The sequence below is a fragment of the Miscanthus floridulus genome, chromosome 16, assembly GCF_019320115.1.
Source record: "Miscanthus floridulus cultivar M001 chromosome 16, ASM1932011v1, whole genome shotgun sequence".
Lineage (NCBI taxonomy): Eukaryota > Viridiplantae > Streptophyta > Magnoliopsida > Poales > Poaceae > Miscanthus > Miscanthus floridulus.
This window is the reverse complement of record NC_089595.1, coordinates 3,094,558-3,115,651: the sequence shown is the minus strand read 5'-3', so window position 1 is coordinate 3,115,651 and position 21,094 is coordinate 3,094,558. Positions and strand designations below refer to the sequence as shown.

General features: G+C 47.1%; 1 protein-coding gene and 1 pseudogene across 2 annotated transcripts; both read right to left on the bottom strand.

The window, feature by feature from the left end:
• LOC136513299 (uncharacterized) overlaps positions 1-21,094 on the bottom strand; it is a 218,825-nt pseudogene that overhangs the window by 112,552 nt on the left and 85,179 nt on the right.
• Positions 2,416-20,304, bottom strand: LOC136513929 (glutathione S-transferase 4-like). 2 transcript variants are annotated; one of them, XM_066507906.1, is made up of 3 exons: positions 19,940-20,304; positions 19,784-19,832; positions 2,416-2,976 (listed from the first exon to the last, which is right to left on the bottom strand). In XM_066507906.1, exons 1-3 carry the CDS (start codon positions 20,093-20,095, stop codon positions 2,561-2,563), a joined length of 621 nt encoding a protein of 206 aa, XP_066364003.1. In that variant the 5' UTR covers positions 20,096-20,304; the 3' UTR covers positions 2,416-2,560. The 2 variants fall into 2 exon arrangements, with proteins under 2 accessions (XP_066364003.1, XP_066364002.1); XM_066507905.1 differs by lacking the exon at positions 2,416-2,976 and adding an exon at positions 18,773-19,305 and having other exon boundaries at positions 19,786-19,832.

The window sequence follows — 21,094 nt, the reverse complement described above, 5'->3', positions numbered from 1 at the left end:
AGTGAGCAGCCTAGAAAATACTTTACTGCAGCATTCAGTTAGCATGCTAATTTAGAGTTTAGATAATTTAGTCACAAATGCATCTTAAATGAGCACGCCATTGCAACCTGTAGTTTCCAGAAGCAAGTTCAGTCACATTGATGCAGTTGGCTGGCTGTTAGCAACAGCTCAGCTCGATCACCTATGCTCTGCTTTACACTTCTTAGCAATTACAGTATTTGCATATGTAGTTGTGACTGCGCCAATATGTACTAAGTTTTCAGTATTGACTAGAGCAAATATTTGAACTTTATTCTTGGTGTGAGAATGTTTAGTGTGAATTAGTGTATTTCCTAGATATGTGTAAATATATGTTAGTGTGGAAAAGATTGTTGTTGCTTGATTTCTTCCCGCAGTACATATGTAACGTTCTTTTTCTGACTATTTTATTTGTTTCAACAAGTGATGGCTGCTTCTAATGTGTTGTGCGTCTGCAGGACATGGACAGATTCCAGCAACCTAAGGATTTGCTCCGGACACCAAGAATAACTAGCTGGTAGCACCATATGTTGGACTATTAGTTTGGTGACAAAGGTTACTTGTGAGACACAGATGTGAAATATCCATCTGTTTATTTTGTCTAAGAACCTTTGTGACTAAGGTCACTTGTTGAACAATTAGTTTGGTGTTCATGATGAATTTAATAAAGATGTTGATGTATGACTTGTGAACCTGTGGATTTGGTCATGAATGGAATATATTGTTGGGCACACATGTTATTTTGGATTGTTTGTGCAGCTGTGTGCCTTGAATGATGTCCAAATAAATATTGGGCTGTATGGAATTCGCCACCTGGCAAGATCAAAGAACTTGTGACATAAAAGCAAAGGTCATAAAGATTATGACGTTCAAAATCAATGTCATAATGATATGACATTAACACTTAAATGTCACAAGTTGTCATTAAAGACGCTCATCTTTTGACATTTGATTTTTCGTCAACTTGGTGTCATAAATGGTGACCTATGACATATTTTACAGGTATTGTGACATATATCAATGTCAAAAGATGGCACATTTCTTGTAGTGACAGGCGGGCGTATGCTCTCTTACATGCGCGGCAGCGTTCGGGCGCTAGCAAGTCCGTTATCCATAATAGGTACTCCATCCATCCCATAAACCATGTAAATCTCACTTTTCGAGGCTAGATTATTAGAAGTGTGAAATTACGCAAGTGCCTCTGCTATATCCTTCTCCCCACATCGGAGCTTAGAAGTAATCGAACTATCTAGAGTATTCATTGCAAGTTCAGAGTTTTTCAATTGCATGTGGTGTTTTTTATTGATGGGTCCCAAATATAAAGTTCATCTCCAATCCATGTTTACATTTATTTTGAGACAAGATTTAAATCACAGATCACATTCTTTTTGGGATGGAGGAAGTAGATCATACTAGTTGAACAATAATCTGTGCTGCAGCACGACCTATAATCTTGTGTTACATAAATATTAAATTTTTTATGATGAATTTTAGTACGTTAAATTAATCAAAATTGGATATTTTTAGTGTCTCTATTTATTTCCTACTACAATGGCTATTTAGATAATCTATAATCTCTATTTAGATAATCTATACTCTATATGTATTTGCGTGCTTTCATCTAGATTCTAATATGTTGGCTTTCAACTTTTGATCTTATTAATTATTGTAATGTTTTTTTATCAATACTCCATTTTATGGCATTATGGGTCCTATTTGGCTTTTAACTTTTGATCTTTAATTGTTGTAATTTTCATCCAATTGTTAAGTTCAAACTTTAATGCTCTGTTGTATTTTTATTTCATTATTTCATTTATATTTTTAGATTCTAGGTCCTAGACTAGAGTACTCTAGTTACTTCTATGGTATTTATTAACAATCGTTTCAGGTCGGCACCATAACACTCAAGATGTTAAATTTCTTCTACTAAAGAATAGTATTCTTAGTAACATTGTTTTATATAAAAACATTGCTACATTTAAATTATTAGTATTGATATATCATAATGTTTCAGTTAAATTATATACAGTTATCTAAAGTAACAGCTAACAAAATTCTTGGCAGAGAGTTTCAATATAATTTAAAATTTAAAATTAATAATCAGTGCCATTACGTTGGTATGTGTCACGGCCAACGATCGAGCGCTGGAGCAATGTTGTTGTTTTTTGTTTTTTTTAAATCAAATTCCAGTATTGAAATCAGGTCTCGAACTCACTTTAAATTGATTTATAGTGTAGTTGGCAGGCGATTTTTTTTTGGGTAAATAAAAGCAGGTGACTTCTAGAGTTGCTTGGTTAGGCTGTCGCGAAAACCACCTCTTGAAAAAAAAAACTTTGGCCGGCTATCTGCCAAATTTGATGACGATATCTGGCACACAGCCATATGAAATCCAGTGAAATATTTTTGCTAAATGTGATGAAATGTACATAAATTTCCAAATAACTGTCATTCTGTGGAGGAAGAGCAGCAAAAGACAAATACACAAACTACAGAGGCACCACATGAGAAAGTAATTAAACACAACACACATCACTTTTCGTCATCACTCGGGTTTCTTGGGTGCCCCGGCCGTGCCGACCGGCATGAACTCGGCCACCTTCTTGGCCGCCGGGCGCGCGGCGAGCTCCTTCCACCAGGCCCTGGCATGTGGGAGCGCCTCGACTAGAGCGGCATACTCGGTGGCCATGAAGCAGTGCATGATGGTGAAGTGACTGAGGTCGGCGAGGCTAAGGAAGTCGCCGGCGAGGTACCTGCTCTGGCTCAGCCGCGCCTCGTACACCTTCAGCACTTTCTTTAGCTTCTCAACATTCTCGTCGACCACCGTCTGGTTGCGTTCACGGCCGAGGAACGGCGTGAAGATGCACTCTACCACGATGGCGATCGCCAACGGGCTCAGCTGGTGGGCCTCCACCTCAAGCCACACGTCCACCATGGCCGCCTGCTCCAGGCTGCCGGTGCCTAAGATATACATATCACACGCTTAGAACTCGTAGAATCAAAGCAAAATACTGCCTCCTCTCTTCTAAATTGTAATTCACTTTTTAATTTAACATCTGCTCCTATAGGTTCAAAAATAAGTATATTATTAAAATGTTGATGAAAAAATCAATATAACTAATGTGACCATGCAGGTGTTGGCATATTTTTTTATAAACTTAATTAAAGTTGAAAAGGTTGACTTAGGATAAAACTGTGATTTTTTTTATAAACTTACTTAAAGTTGAAAAGGTTGACATAGGATAAAACTGTGAATTACTCCATCCGTCTAAAAAATGTAAATCCCACATCTTAAAGATTTAAGTAATCCTAAAAATGAGTTAAATAATCTTAAATTCAACTAAATATATACAACAAATTAATATTTATTATGTAAATATTACTATATTAATCACGAAATATATTTTCATAATAAATCTATTTAAAGATATATTTTTTTTACAGAGGGAGTATAATTTGGAAAGAATAAGGAGTAGATATGACATGCCCGATGGATGATGAATTGTGATTCTATTTCATATTCAAAGTGATTGCTCCGATGGATGATGAACTTACCGAGACCGTGAGGTCGCCGTCCTCGAGCACCGGCACCTTCCCGAAAGGCTGCAGCAATTAAGCACAGGAGCGCGTGTCAGTCGGCGTCGGCGAAGCGAGGGATGGCCGATGAGCGGAGTGGAAGTGAAACCAACAAACAAATTCATGGTGGGTCGAGGGAGGGAAGGAGCTGAGCTGCTGAGGTACGTACGTTCCTGGCGAGGTGCTCCGGGCGGCGGTGGTCGCCGGCCTGGCGGCTCATGGGGACGAGCTCGTAGTCGACGCCGGCCTCCTCGAGGGCCAGTAGAGCCCGCGACACGAACGGCGAGATAGCCCACCCGTACACCTTCACTGCCATGGCTTCCCCTGCTCTGCTCTGGCGAGTGCTACGACTAGCTCTAGCTCCTTGAGTGCGGGCGAGACCGAGAGCTCAGCAGCTAGGAATGGTTGATGGATGTGCACCTTCTGCCTGCTGCAGGCTGCTACTTGTACACGAGCGGGAGAGGAGAGAGGAGGTCAGAGATGACGCTGGCGCTGCTGCTTGGGGGAGAGGAAGAAGTGCCAGAAGAAGTGAATTGGTATTTTGGTCAACGGGAGGGTGAACGCGTGACGTCGTTGCTTACGTAGGCGGCTAGTGATCAGGTGCGAGCCCGTTGGCAGGCAAACGCGGTACACTGAGCAGCAGCCAACAAGTGTTTCTTACATCAGACAGAAATTCTTATCCCATTAGTTGTAGATCTGATCGACATGTACCCTAACTCCTTGGTTATATAAGGCGGATAGGGAACTGTGGGGTATGACCCCCGTTACCCGTAGGGCTCCACGTGGATCGAGCCGCTAGGGGAGGCCCAACCCACAAGACTATGCATGAGTCGCGTCACTGGTTGAGGCCCAGCTCGCAAGACAACGGCATGCGAAATATGTTGCAGGACGACGTGCTTCGCAAGGCAACGTGAAGATCCTCGGTGATCTATGAAATCTGCTCAGATATGATAGATATTGTACGATCTGTAACTTCCTATCTTGCAAACTGATTAGAAGGAAAATAACCGATCTGTATCTCTACCCTCAAGCTATGTAAGATGGGTAGGGACCCCCTTGTTTTCATCTGAACACACGCAATAAATCCACAAAGACACAACGTAGGGTATTACGTCAAGCCGACGGCCTGAACCTGTCTAATCGTTGTCTCTTGTGTTCTGTGTCACCATCCGGTCTCCTCACGCGCACCTCCACTGATTCATCTACTACCGTAGGCATACCCCTCGATAGACTGCCGACCATATTTCATTGACAGTGGCGCACCAGGTAGGGGGTGTGCGTGCTGAATCCAAGGCGAACCAGATGGTCACCTTCCCAAGCTCCACGACCCCCCTCAAACCGGGCCAGATCTTCACGGTCGGATCGATGACCTGGGTCATCGGCCCCGACGGCAACCGGGAGATCGTGGAGGCGGTGCAGGACCACCCTGCGTCGATCGCGTTGACACTAGTAATGACATCTCCGGTCCCGACGCCACGTCGCTGGATCAGTAGATCCATCAGCAACGATGACCTGATCGCATCCATCAATCGGGTCACGGATCGCCTAACTGAATGCCAGCTCCTCGTAGATTCGGTCCTAGATCGATCTAGAGCGAGCGACGATTTTCCTGCGCTCTAAGATCACCAAGCCACAACGACCGTGTGACCCACTCGGCCACACCGCGCAAGGCAGGTAGATTCCGATCTGGTGATCACGACTACCCTAGAAGGGCGCACGGTGCGGCGCCGACCACTTCCCGCCACCGGCCTTCGTTTGGATGACTATGAAGTCCCGATGGAGAACCTACCGAGGCCCTAGCCCTTCGAGCTGGAGGGTGTAGGATCTGCATATCCGAACGCCGTCCACCACCTCTTCGCCGACCACGTCGAATGCAATCGTGTCACCAACATCTACGTGATTGACCCAACTAACTCCGATCAGCCCATGCCCGTTGTCAACATGGTGGCCATTGGTCAGCTCTTGGAGGATTCCCATATTCTGACCGAATCTCTTCACCACGTCTTGGACGAAAGCCCCGACGAATCTTCTGAGGGCTCGACCAAGACCTTGTCGAGCTGCCCTACTTTCCCTCCAGGGTTGAGGGGCAAGATTTTCCACGTCAGCCATGACAGTGTTACCAAGGAGGGTGAAACCGCTGAATAGCGCGGCGCTCGTCTAGCGAAGAACGTCGATCGCCAATGTCGCCGAGATGCAGAAGCGGCCCCTGAGGCCGTCGAAGATGGTCATGGCCCACCTGGCCATCAACGCAATCTCGCTCTCGCTTTCAACGAGCACGACAAACTCTCTCACACTCTAGAGGTCGAGAAGGGCCGTGCGCACATCATAGCTGCACAAGTAAAGGTCAACGAGTTCTGGAACGATGCGCCATCTTCCTCCACCACATCGGCTCGTAGCCGCCGCTCCCCCCATGATGGAGGAGGCCAACATCATGGCGCCGATGCCCCCTGACCTTAGGCTAGAGGCCCCTACCTCTATAGAGGATCTAGGGGCAACTATGAAGCCTATTCACGCCAAGACGCCTGCCCACCACGTCCCTAGGGAGGTTAGGGCGGCAACCACAACCAGGAGGTCAATCAACCCGCTCCTCGTGACCTTCGCGATCACCTTAACCCTAGTGCGGATGCCCGTGGCCGCATCAAAAACAGCAGGTCCACATGCTACGAAGCAGAGATGGAGCGCCGTCGGTGATTCAACACTGAACATGAAGGATTCGATGCTCGCCAAGCACCACTACCCGCCGACGCATCGGGACATCACCCCTTTACGGAGAGGCTCCGAGCCGTCCGATGGCCAGTGGGCTTCAAGGTCATTAGTGTCAATACCTATGACGGAAAGGCCAACCCCGCTTAGTGGCTAACTCTATATGAGATCACCGTAAAAGCCATGGACTGAGACGAGGACCTCATGGCAAACTACCTTCATGTCATGCTTAACCAGTCTGCAAATAATTGGCTCCTTAGCTTGCAAGAGAACTCCATCCGATCTTGGGATGACCTCAAGAAAGTCTTCACCGACAACTACATGGATACATGCGAGCAGCCCGGCACCAAGTATGACTTGGAAAAGCTTCATCGGTCCTCTGGGGAATCTCTGCGTGACTTCATCAGGCGCTTCTCGAAGACAAGAAACTCCGTCCCCAACATCACTGATGCTGAGGCCATCGTTGCCTTCACCAAAGGGCTCTAACACAAGCAGCTTCACGGCAAGCTGTACTGCAAGAGGTCCACCACCATCGGCGAGCTAATACAAACAGCGAATGGATACGCCAATGCCGAAGAAGCCGAATAGGCTACCCGCTCCGCTCATCATGAAGAAAGACGTTACGATGATCACGATCGCCGCCGTGATGGTCATGACCGTCGTGATGACCATGATTGCCGTCATGATGACCGCGACCCCTAGCATGACGATCGTCCAGAGAGCTCGAGAGGCAGACAAAGCCATCGTCGCTGACGTGATACCTCCATCAACACCGTCGACACCCGTGTCAAGCACACCTATGATGTAGATTTTGGCAAGCTACTGGATGCCCCATGTCCTATCCACAAGGATGCCAAGATCACCATGCGGGAGTGCAGGGGCCTGAAGACTGCGCTTAGGGGAGAACCATCAAAGAAGCAGCGGCGCAACGATGATGAGACCGAAGACGGTCAAGGTGGAGAGCGAGGCAAGAACAAGGGCCCAGAATCCCACCAAGACCATTGCTACCATCTTTGGTGGGAGGGCTATCTCCAAAGACAAGCGAGAGCAGAAGCTCATAGCCCGACGCTTCATGTCGATCGTTACATATGATGGCCTTGTCTTTAATCCAAAGTATCTCGACTGGTCGGAGCACCTAATCACCTTCTCCAGGGCCGATCAGTGGTCGGACATCCTGTACCCAAGGCATTTCCCACTCATCCTGGATCCCATAATCAAGGACGTGCACTTCCAAAAGGTCCTCGTCGATGGAGCGCCCTCAATATTCTTTTCATCAGATCTCTGGAGAAGCTTTGACGATTCACGCTAGACAAAAAGGAGGCTATTAGGGTAGGGATAACCCAGCGCTTAGCCACCGATTTCATAAAAGGGGTGTACCATCCGGACTGGCTTGCCAACCCAGTTCTTGTAAGAAAGAAGAATAAAGAATGGAGAATGTGCGTTGATTACACTGATCTCAACAAACACTGCCCTAAAGACCTCTTCGACTTACCTCGCATCGACGAGGTCATAGATTCTACAGCTAGTTGTGAGCTTTTGTGCTTTCTAGATTGCTACTCTAGTTATCACCAGATCGCACTACCGAAAGAAGACCAGATCAACACGTCGTTCATCACGCCCTTTGGCGCCTATTGCTACACGACCATGTCCTTCAGACTTAAAAATGTGGGCGCAACTTATTAAAGAGCCATCCAGTGTTGTCTCAAGGACCAAATTGGGTAGAATGTCGAGGCCTATGTCGATGATGTGGTAGTTAAGTCTAGGACTGCCAACACCCTCATCACCGACCTCACCGAAGTTTTTAAAGCATTGAACGTGTACCGATGCAAGCTAAATCCCACCAAGTGTATTTTTGGTGTTCTGTCCGATATACTACTAGGCAACATTGTCAGTCACCGCGGCATCGAAGCCAACCCAGAGAAGATAGCGGCGGTGACCAACATGAAGCCACCGACATGCGTCAAAGATGTCCAGAACCTAACAGGGTGCATCACGGCTTTAAGTCGTTTCATATTCTGCCTGGGCGAAAAGGGACTCTCCTTCTTCAAGCTACTTAAAGCGCAAGAGAAATTCATTTGGTCGGAGGACGCTGACAAGGCATTTGCCAAGCTCAAGCAGTTCCTCACCACACCTCCGATCATGACCACCCCCTAAAAGGATGAGACCCTGCTAATCTACATCGCAGCGACCAACCGGGCAGTTAGCACCGCCATCGTCATTGAGCGAGAAGAGGCCGACCACGCATACAAAGTCCAGTGCCCAGTCTACTTCATCAGCGAGATCTTAAATGAGTCTAAGACTCGCTACCCACAAGTCCAGAAGCTATTGTACACCATCCTTGTCACATCCTAGAAGCTCTGCCACTACTTCGATTCCTACCACATAGCGGTAGTCACGGAGTATCCGCTTGGTGACATTCTCCACAATAAGGAAGCCAACGGCCGCATCATCAAATGGACGGTTGAGCTCGGCACCTATACCATCGATTTTAGGCCCCGCCACACGATCAAGTCGCAAGCACTCGCCGATTTTATCACCGAGTGGACGGATATGCAGACTCCTATCCCGGTCAACCACCCCGAGCACTAGACCATGTACTTCGATGGGTCTCTCAACCTTGATGGTGCTAGGGCAGGCATATATTTCATCTCACCATCGGGGGATAAGCTTCGCTATGTCCTCCGCCTACACTTCCCAACATCCCACAATACCGCTGAATATGAGGCGACACTTCATGGTCTCCATATAGCTATCAAGCTCAGTGTTAAACACCTCCAGGTGTACGGCGACTCCGCATTCATGATCAATCAGCTCAACAAAGACTGGAATTGCACCAACAAGAAGATGGACACTTCCTGTGCCGCGATAAGAAAGTTAGAAGATAAGTTCTATGGCATCGAATACCACCACATGGTCTGGGCCAATAATCAAGCAACTGATGAGCTGTCAAAGATAGGATCAACTCGGGCTGACGTTCTAGCTGGAGTGTTTGTCCAGGACCTTGTGGCTCCTTCCATCAAGTAGGAACAAGAAGCCATTAAAGAGAAACCACCTGCCGAGCAGATAGTCGCAGCGGTCCTTGGTCCTAGATGTGATTGGAGACAACCTTTCATTAGGTATCTAACCACTGCAGGCGTCCCAACTGACAACACAGAGAGAGAACACCTTACCCACCGCAGTAAGCACTACATCCTCGTTGATGGGAAGTTGTATCGCAGAAACGCTAAAGGCGAGCTACTACAGAAGTGTGTCTCCGTGGAAGAAGGCCAGAAGATACTCAACGAGATCCACGCCGACACCTGCGGCAACCACGTAACCTCTAGAACACTAGTTGGAAAGGCCTTCTGAGCTGGCTTCTATTGGCCTTCTGCCGTGGCCGATGCTGAAGCCCTCGTTCGCCGATGTGAGAACTACCAGTTCTTTGCCAAATAAATCCACGTCCCAGCTCAGGTCTTGCAAACGATCCCTGCGTCATGGCCCTTTACATGCTGGGTACTAGATATGATTGGACCATTCAAGCCCATGTCGAGAGGATTCCGCTGGGTCTATGTCTGCATTGACAAATTCTTCAAGTGGATCGAATACAAACCCCTAGTCTAGGCTACAGCAAAGAAAGCAGCCAAGCTGCTTGACGACATCATCCACCGGTTTGGTCTACCGAATAGCATCATCATCGACCTTGGGTCCACGTTCACTGGTAATGACTTCTAGGATTTCTCCGATGAAAGATGCATCTCAGTCAAGTATGTCTCCATGGCACACCCAAGGGCCAACTGCCAAGTCGAGCGCGCCAATGGCATGATCCTGGATGCATTAAAGAAACGACTCTACGAGAAGAAACAGAAGCACCCGGGAAAATAGCTCAAGGACCTAGCCCAGTCGTAGCACCATTGTCTCCCCATACTTTATGGTTTTTGGCTCTAAGGCCGTACTGCCTACTGACGTCGCCTTCCGTGCTCCTAGGGTGAACTACAATGAGAACTCCAACCAAGCTCAGTTCGTTGAACTAGACAACCTAGAAGAGGAATGTCTAGTCACCTATGTTTGGATGGCTAAATACCTCGATGGCCTACGCAGATACTACAACTGCAATGTCAATGACTGATTCTTCATGGTCGGAGATTTAGTACTCCGTAGGAAACAGAAGATAGATGGGATGCACAAGCTCTTCTCACCTTGGGAAGGCCCCTTCATCGTGAAGGCGATCACTCGACCATGTTCCTACAAACTATGCAACATGGATGGGAGAGATGTCCCAAATTCTTGGCACATCGACCTACTTGGACATTTCTACCCTTGAAGCATTCACTCCAAAAGATATGTACCTTTAATATTTTAGTATTCAATAAAGTTTTTTATGCTAACATCTCTCCATATTGTTCTCTCCATGCTGAGTGTTTCTAATTCTACACTCAATGTCTTAAAGACAACATGCCACCTACGTTCTATGCAAATACCCGAACAAACACGTTGACGCTCGGATGCCTCCAGAGATGACCCTATCTCCGACCTCTCCCTACACGTGCATGAGCGTCCGCCCTTTGCGTCATGGGTGGTCAGCAACGGTTCCTTAGTGATGCCCTATTTCTTCCCACATGCACATGGTCCCTGAGCCACGCGGTACAGATAACAGGCTAGCTAAGGCTAGGGACTCAGCTATATACTTCTGTTCGGACGGTTTATATCAAATATAAACACAAACATATCGTAACTGCAAGTGTTCAACAAACGTCGCCAGATATTCAATAGGAGTTTTTTTTAAAAAAACTCTACTGAGCACTGGTCTCCCACTCACCAAATAGCTCGACATCTTCGGCCAACCTCTTTGCTAGCTCCTTTATGTTGTCCTCCAGTTTGGTGATCTTATCTACGTTCGTGCCCTACACATATCCGGTCGCCACCTGCTAGAGATCCACCGAAGGGTAATGAGACTTCAACTGTGCGAGTGCGTGGACAACAGCTCCATGGGTCATGCTGTGCGTGAACTCCTTGAAGTTCGTCCACGCCGTCCGACAATGATCCATGACCGATCGGTGCGGCCCGTTGTCGGGCAATCATACTCCCTCAGGCTGCTCTAGACCGACGTAGTCCAGCATGAGCTGGATCCCCACGATCATTGTCTCCAGCTTATCATCTTGAGTCTTTACCTGCTCCACGAGCACTTGGAATTACGCTTGAGACTGATGTTGATACTCTGCAAACGACACATCTATATGTTAAACGCATGCCTAAGGGTGCACAAGTTAAAACTGCATGAAAAACACTCACAACAAAGGTCTTCAATGGCCTTCTCAGCCCTCTTCTCCGCTTTATCCGTCGCCTCAAAAAGCTGGCGGACGGCTTCCTAGGACAGGCCGAGCTCCATCTCCAATGTTGCACACAACAGACAGACATATCACAGCACTGAATACCAGCAAAGCAAAATTTCAAGCCAAACTTTTCCCGATCAATGCTACGGCCAAGCTGCTCGGCCATCAACTGGCCCTCAACCTTCATTTGTTGACGCTCCTTCTCCAACGCTAGAACCTTCACCTCCAAGTCCTCCCTGTGGTGGCGCTCTCAGAGCAGGCGCGCCTAGTGGTTGTTCACCGACGTTTGCAAACTCTTATTCTCCTCCAGTACTGGAGTCATCTCCTCCAGCTGCCACTGACGCTGCTCGGACACCTTCATCATATTCTGCGGAGGACAAACGGATTAACAGACTACGCTCTTCAAGGGACAAAAAAGATCTCTTCAAGCTTACCTCAATACGGCCAATCATTGACGTCAAATTGGCCCTTAGCTTCTTTGTTTCTGCGGAAGCCTCCCTCTCCTCCAGCATCTCAAACTCTTCGCCACGCTGAATGACCGTGTAGAGAAGTTGGGGAGGCGGTGTGGTCTCCCGCACTATCTCTTTGACCTCAACGGCAACCACCGGCATAGGTGCCCTCCTCGGCTGCTGCCGTGCTCGAACAGGGTGTCCAAGCGCCGCTTCCGCCATCGCCACCACTTGTTCAGCAACCACTGGTGGGCCTTGCGCCGCATTGCTCGGTGCATCACCCACGGGCTCCGTACTTGCTTTGGCAAGGCCACTTGATATCACCGCCACACCCCCACATCTCCTCCATACCAGGATCACCTTCTTCATGCAACCAACCGCCAGGCGATGCCGATCTAGCTATCGAGGACTCTCCCATAGTAGGGCCGGTTGGCCCTGCAGCCGTTGATTGCTCCTAGGTAGGGCCAATTGGATCTGCTCTTGTCTGTGCTGGGTCAGCGGGAGGAGCCACCGGCTCCCCCATGTGCCTTTCGTCGCTAGCAACCGATGGCTACAATTCCTCCATTGACTCTGTGCTTCAACAAGCAACAATACGTTAAAGAAGCAAACTATAGTACTGAAGCAACATAGCAAATAAATAAGGTATTTACAACTGCGACTATTATTGCATAGCTCGGAACCGGCGTCCCCGCCTGCTACCCGTCGGCCCACCACCCAAACTGCTTGGCTCCTCCACCGCCACCGCCAGAGTCATCCGTGCGGTCTCAGGGACTACGATGGCCACCTATGCTGTTACCATAGGGGGTGTAACTATGATCTTAGGGGCTTCAGCAGCTGACGATGCCCGAACACCACCACGCGGCGTGGCTATGGCTTACCACGGCCGTCGCATCTCATGGGTCCTCACTCCAGCTGGCACGGCCGGTGGTGGTGTCGAGTCCCTCGGAGATGGTGGTGCTGCCAACCCATCATCATCTAACGAGCTTGAAACCACCATTTGCCATCTTTGAGGGTGAATGGGAGCGCCGATGTTCACCGGCCGCTCTTCTCAACAGGATGATCCCGCCGTCTTCCTTCTCTTTGGGGATGACTCCTCACTAGTGGGCTGATTCCCTTGAAGTTTCTCACGGACATCTGATGTTCGCTCACCTCCGTTTTCATCGTCGTTGTCATCCAAGCTGTCCCTACTAGCCTTCAAGTTGGCTCGATGCTGGGGACTACTCGACCGAGCATCAACACCCCTCAGCCAGTCCATCGACGACATGGCTAAGAAGTATGCTACTTGGTCCTGCCCACAATTCTTCAAGAGCATGAATGAGTACATCGCAACAAAAAGGAATTAGGCCAAACTAATACAAAGACTCTTACCTCTGGTGGGAGGTTCCCAACACTAAAGGCCCTCTGCTGGTCGTCAACCTTGCAGTGCCCCATGAGGTTGAACAACACCCCAATCCGCCACTTGACTTCCTCTCGGTCAATCGGCTCAAGCGCCTCTCGGGTCCTATCAGTATCCTCCCAGAATTCATATGCTAGGTGTGCCCTCTCCTTGATGAGCTGGCATCGCCGAAAAGTAAAGTTCATCGCCATTATGACCCCATCTACTCTCCTTCGGTCAATCAACACCAGGAGCTCCCTCACTTGCTCCATTCCACTGGCACTAGGTCTCTCTGACCACCTAGCGTTACTCACGGGAATCTGATCAATGTCGCATGCCACATAATGTTCCTCCTATGGCATGTAGAACCATCGTTGTGCCCAATACTTCACGTTTGTGTTCAATGGGATAGCGATGTACTTCCCAACCATCCCATCCTATAGCTACAATTACGCTCTACCTGCAACCCTAGATCTAGACCCCCACGAGATTTCAAACAGAAAAAGCGGCGGAAGAGATCAAAATGTGGGAGAATGCCAAGATAGGCTTCGTAGAAATGGATGAAGACAGAAACCTAAAGGATGGAGTTCGGGCCCAGATTGCAAAGACTAATGGTGTAATACTCAATCAATCCACGGGGGAACGAATGAATTGGAACGCCAAATCCGCGATAGAAATAATCTTCAAACACGACTAATTCATTGCCGCGGGGGGTACGAAAGCTCTCATCGTGAGCAGGACACCATCCTGCCGTCACCCTATTCGGCAGCACGCCATCCACCACCAACTGGTTGAGCGCCGCCTCGTTGTTGATGGAGCTCACCCATTCCTCGGTGCGATTGAGCTCGCGCGATGCCCTGATCGAGCTGCTACGGCTTCTCTTGGGTGCCATCTCGCCGATCTGAGGAATGGTGGGAGATTACGAGCTTGCGGTTGCTAATATGGCGGAACAGTTGCCGGTTGATGTGGTGCGGGTGCAAGGAAGAAGACGAAGAGGCAAGAGCAAGGTGGAGAATGTGCGTCGGGGCTGTGGCACTTTATAACGGTTCGACCCTCGACCCTTTGCCTTCTAGGGATTTTGGGAAACCACGCCTAACCCGCTGCACATTGATTGGCCGCCAAATGAGCAAGGTGGGCCACGGCGTTAAATCGCGTTGAAAGCGGAACGACGAAACGAATCTCTAGACTCAGTGCTGGGTCAACGGAATTCTTTATGCATTTATGCCAAGATATTTTTCCTTGACCCTGCTACAAGATTTCTTCATCATCTTCCAGCAGGCTCGGGGACTAAGTGTGTACACTTCATCTTGCGGTGAATGTACTGGTTCCCTGGTTACTCGATCTTTCGACAATGATGGGGGCTGCATATTTTTCTTTGACCCTGCTATAAGATTCCTTCATTATCTTTCAGCAGGCTCGGGAACTACATTGTGTACAATGTACCTTGCAGTGCACGTACTTTTTTCTTCTTCATGGTGTTTCAACTTCGTCAAGTCTTCGCCTATGCTCCGCCCTGATGACCACGTCGTCAGGACCATCGCAATTGGCACTTAAGTGTGTACACATCACCGACCAAGACTTCAAAATTTTTACTTGAGCTCATTACATCCTTATGGAAAACCACGACTTTGAGTGAGTCCGAGCTTGACGCCTAGTTAAATTGGTCAGACGCTTGTCTCAGCTGCTCAGACACCCACTTCAATAGCTTGGATGCTCGTTCGAACTGCTCGGACGATTGCTTCAATAGCTCGGCTCTAATTTGAATTGGTCGGAAGACTGATCCTCATGAGTTGCTGCAAGTTGGATAGCTCGGATGGATGCAAGATGGTGTTGCTCAGTGGATGCAAGGTGCTCGGGGATTAGCTGTGGGGATATGACCCCTGGTACCCGCAAGGCTCCACGTGGGCTAAGCCGCTAGGGGAGGCCCAGCCCACAAGACTATGCATGGGTCACACCACTGGTTGAGGCCTAGCTCGCAAGACAACGCCACGCGAAGTATGCTGCAGGATGACGTGCTTCGCAAGGCAACATGAAGATCCTCGGTGATGTATGAAATCTGCTCAAATATAATAGATATTGTACGATCTGTAACTTCCTATCTTGCAAACCGATCAGAATGGAAATAACCGATCTGTAACCCTACCCCCCAAACTATATAAGGCTGGTAGGGACCCCCCTCGTTTTCATCTGAACACACGCAATACAATCCACAAAGACACAGAACATAGGGTATTACGTCAAGCCGACGGCCCGAACCTGTCTAATCGTTGTCTCTTGTGTTCTGTGTCACCATCCGGTCTCCTCATGCGCACCTCCACCGATTCATCTACTACCGTGGGCATACCCCTCGGTAGACTGCTGACCAGATTTCGTCGACAGGGACCCCCTCAAAACATACACAATCATATATGATAGCCAATACAAACTGACGGGACACATGATTAGGGTATTATGTCAAGCTGATGGCCTGAACCTGTATAAATCTTGTGTCTTGTCACTGTCTCGCTCTTGTTCTCGCTCACCTCTCCGATCAATCTACCATCGCGGGTTACCCCCTCGGTGGACTGCCGATCATCTTTAGTCGACAGTTACTTGCATAAAATCGCTTTCTATATCTTTTGACTCTCTAACAGTCTTTCTATATCTCATGTGCGCTCTAAAAAGTCATTCTCATCTTCTATTTTTGGCTAGCAAGAAATTCAGAATAGAAGATGGCTATATTTGGATAACCATATAGAGAAGTTGTTTAAGGGTAATTTTTCATCAAAATCTTTATTTCTAGCATTTATGAAGGATTTAGAGAGTCTATTGGAGTTGCTCTAATAGTATCTCCAAGAGTATCCTAAATCTTCTCCCAATCCTTGCTTTTTTTTGGAAAGATCGGAAAAAAAACTCCCAATCCATCCTTCTAAACTTTTAGCACTAAAACCTTGGTTCATTGTGTCTTCCGCAGAAATCAGAACAACTACATTATCTTGTGAATTAAAAATTATTAGGAATTAAACTAATAGCTCAAAGACTTAAACATTGTGAACAAAGATATTCCAAAGGTCACATTTAATTGTCTACTGAAATATCTTGGGGATTAAATTATCAAAACTGGGAAGTAAACATTGTTCTTAGGCAATAAACTTATTTGTCTATACTTTAAAAAAATAATTCACACAAGAAAACTAACAAAACAGTAAATACAATAAAAAACATTTTTTTGCCCTAACATAATAAATTCAGCAAAGATAAACATTTTTTCTTTCTGCACTATTCAACTTGTTTTTTCAGCCGGAACAGTGTTTTCTCTCACAACAATTCAACCAGAACAGTGTTTTCAGCCAGTTTCAGCCAAGTTTCAGCAAGCCGAACGGGGCTTAATCAGTGCTGAGTTTGTGATGTTCTATGCGCAGGACCGTAAAAGCTCTAAGTTTAATTTGGGTAATTGAATGACAACTAGTGGACTGATGCTTCCAATTAAGTTGTGATTGAGATAAGGTTCACATCAAGATGGTCAGCAAGACTAGGATGTGGTTGAGTGATCATCAAGCCATATAGAGCAGGCTAATACTTGGAGAAAGAAGAAAGAGATGAAAACAAGCCCAAAGGCAAGATATAAGCTAGGGGTTTAAATTTTGCTGGCTGATACTCAATACAGTGCGTGGTCGGATTTAGGGTAGATAGTCTTACTATTAAGAGGGAACTATAGATTAAAAAATATGCTTAATTATCTTATGATTGCTCACTGATTGCACCCTAGTTCAATTATTAGAATCTCAATTGGCATCAAACCAAACTAAAACATGTCAACATTGTTCTGTTTAAGGATAACACATAGAATTTAATTTGGCATGCCTTAGCGACGGCAATCTGACTTAGGTTAATTACTGACACTAATTATGATGCTTAACAATGATAAAGATAGGTACTCATCTATCTTGGATTGATCTGATTCATTGCTTAAAAACTCTTCCATCCCAAATTGTAAGTCGCATTGGCTTTTGTAGGTTCATAGCTTTTATCATGCATCTAGACATAACGTATATATCGGTGCATAGCAAAAACTACATATCTAAAAATATTAGAATAACTTACAATTTAAAATAGAGGGAGTAGTAGATTAGATTGAACAGATCACATAAGAAACTAATATGTCTTAGGGTTATTTAAAATAGAAACATGCTAACTTGGACTAATTGTTTTTAAATCAATTTCTAGTATTGAGTCAGGTCTCTAATCATCCCCTATAAATTGATTTCTAGGTGTTGTTGGCAAACGGTAATGCTCTATACCGCGCGTCCATCGGCCGGACGCGTGCCTTTCGCTGGGCCTACGGACCAGGTCTGACCAGCACATTATTAAAAAATCTGGACGCTTGGACCGGGACCAATCGTCTCATGCCACGCACCGCCGCGCCTCGCGTTGGACACGCTTCCCACCGCACGCCCCTGCGCCTCACGCCTCACGAGGGACTGGCCTCGTGCCCCGCACCCCGCCTGTGCCTCGCGCCGCGCGTCGTCCGTGCCTCGTGCCTCGTGCCGCGCGCCACACGCGCCTCACGCTACGCTCCCCCGCGCCCGCGTCAACCTTCATTGGGCCGCCAAGTAGATGAGGACATGTTGCAACCGTATATTTTGTGTTTCAGATGTATGTTGCATATGTTTGATTTGGATGTTGCAAAAGTAGATCTGGTGTTGCATATATTGCAATGGCTATACACGTGTGTTGCAAGTGTAGGTTTCAGTTGTTTCAAACATATATTGCAAGTGTTTTTTTCTAAATGTTGCATACATTGCAGTGGCTATACACGTATGTTGCAAGTGTGCTTTCCAAATGTTTCAGCTATTTCATCTGGATGTTGCATGTTTTTATCTATATGTTGCATATGTTGCATTGACTATACACGTATGTTACAAGTGTATGCTCTAAATGTTTCACATATTTCAGACGTATGTTACAAGTGTTTTATCTGGATGTTGCATATGTTGCAGTGGTTATACACATATGTTGCTAACATATGTTTCAATTGTTTCACTTGGTTTCAGTATATTGCAGCATGTACTTCTCCCACGCGCTATGACTCGCGGGCACGCACGCGCTGCATGCACCCATCCAGCTCTGCCTATCTCTGTCATGTGGGCCAGCTCTAATAGTCGGACGTGCACGAATGGTACGGTCAGTGCCCAAATAGCCGAGCATTCCCTGATTAAAGTGCATGCGCATATACAAAGCGCCAGAGCGGGCCAGCACCGAACGTACACAGAACCAGGTGTCCCTGGACCCTCCACGGTGGAGAAGTAGCCGGGGTCAACACGGCCACGTGCGCTGTGGAGGAAGCAGCAAAAGACAAATAGACAAACTACAGAGGCACCACGTGCACATGAGAAAGTAATTAAGCACAACACACGTCACTTTTCATCGTCACTCCTGTTTCTTAGGTGCCCTGGTGCCGACCGGCATGAACTCCGCGACCTTCTTCGCTGCTGGGCGCGTGGCAAGGCCCTCCCACCAGGCGCTGACGTGCGGCAATACCTCGACCAGCGTGGCGTACTCGGTGGCCATAAGGTAGTGCATCATGGTGAAGTGGCTGAGGTCGGCAAGGCTAAAGAAGTCGCCGGCGAGGTACTTGCTTTGGCTCAGCCGCGCCTCGTACACCTCGAGCACCTTCTTGAGCTTCTCCACATTCTCGTCGACGATCGCTTGGTTGCGCTGGCGACCGTAGAACGGCGCGACGATGCACTCCAGCACGATGGCGAGCACCAACGGGCTCAACTGGTGGGCCTCCACTTCAAGCCATATGTCTACCATGGCCGCCTGCTCCGGGCTGCCGGTGCCCAACAGCTCTGGCTTGTGCTTGCGCAGAACGTGCCTCGCGATCGCACGGGATTCGGGAAAATAATACATATCACACGTTTTAGAACTCGTAGAATCAAAGCAAAATACTACCTCCGCTCCATTCTAAACTGTATTTCACTTTAAATTTAACATGTACTCCTATATGTTCAAAAATAAGTGTATTATTAAAATATTGTTGAAAAAATTAATAAACTAATGTGACCATGTGGGTGTTGGCATATTTTTTATAAACTTACTTAAAGTTAAAAAAGTTGACTTAGGATAAAACTGTGAATTAGTCCATCGGTCTAAAAAATGTAAATGTCACATCGTAAAGATTTAAATAATCTTAAAAAAAGTTAAATAATCTTAAATTTGATTAAATATATAAAAATTAGTACTTATAATGTAAATATTAAAATATATTTCCAAATAAATCTATTTAAAAAGATTTCTTTTTTTGACCGAGGGAGTGTAATCTGGAAAGAATAAGGAGCAGATATGACACGCCCGATGGTTGATGATGAACTTACCGAAGAGCGTGAGGTCGCCATCCTCGAGCACCGGCACCTTCCCGAAAGGCTGCAGCAATTAAGCACAGGAGCGGCGTGTCAGTCGGGGACGATGAGCGGAGTGAAAGTGAAACCAACAAGCAAATTCATGGTGGGTCGAGGGAGGGAGGCACGTACGTTCCTGGCGAGGTGCTCCGGGCGGTGGTGGTCGCCGGCCTGGCGGCTCATGGGGAGGAGCTGGTAGTCGACGCCGGCCTCCTCGAGCGCCAGCAGAGCCCGCGACACGAACGGCGAGATAGCCCACCCGTACACCTTCACCGCCGGCGTAGCCATGGCTTTTCCTAGCTCAGCGAGTGCTTCCTTGTGTAATCTACGCGCAAGATCGATCCGACGATGCAGGATATATCAAAGATCAGCAGCTAGAAATGGATGGATGTGTGCAGCTTCTGCTGCCTGCTGCAGGCTGCTACTTATACAGCAGCGGGAGAGGAGAGGAGAGATCAGAGACGACGCTGGCTCTGGCGCTGCTGGTTGGGGGAGAGGAAGAAGGTGGTTTGGAAGAAGTGAATTCGTATTTGCTCGACGGGAAGGGTGAACGCGTGACGTCGTCGCTTACGTACGCAGACTCGCAGACTAGTCAGGTGCGAGCCCGTCACTGGCAGTGGAAGGCAAACGGCTCCGTCGCCGAAAGGAAAATGATTTCTCACACTTTCCTGGAAATTCCTGTCTTCATTCGTATCAGCTCCTATCACAGTAAGTTAGAAACATCCAAAAAGTAGAAAACTACCAGGATCTGCAACTGATTTATCTTAGCCTATGCTGAAACGATAGTGTCAAGGCCAGACTGACAGCAACTTATGAAGCCTAGTTCACATTGCTAAACGTGATTAAACCAATCTAATAACACAACAAAAGAACAACTTTTCGTGGGAAAAAACAGAAAAAAAAACAAAAGAACAACTTCCTCAAGTCATTTTTTAGGAACAAAACAACTTATGCCGGTTGATTTTTTTTTTCAATCGAGTAAGGGCCTGTTTGGTTCCTTAGACCTTAGATTGAATTTTAGTCCCTGTCCCATCGAATGTTTGGACACATGCATGGAGTATTAAATATAGACTAAAAAAATAACTAATTACATAGATTGCGACTAATTTGCGAGACGAATTTTTTAAGCCTAATTAGTCCATGATTTGACAACGTGGTGCTACAGTAAACATGTGCTAATGATGGGTTAATCAGGCTTAATAAATTCGTCACATAAATTAGTCTCCATCTATGTAGTTAGTTTTATAATTAACTCATGTTTAGTCCTCCTCATTAGCATCTGAACGT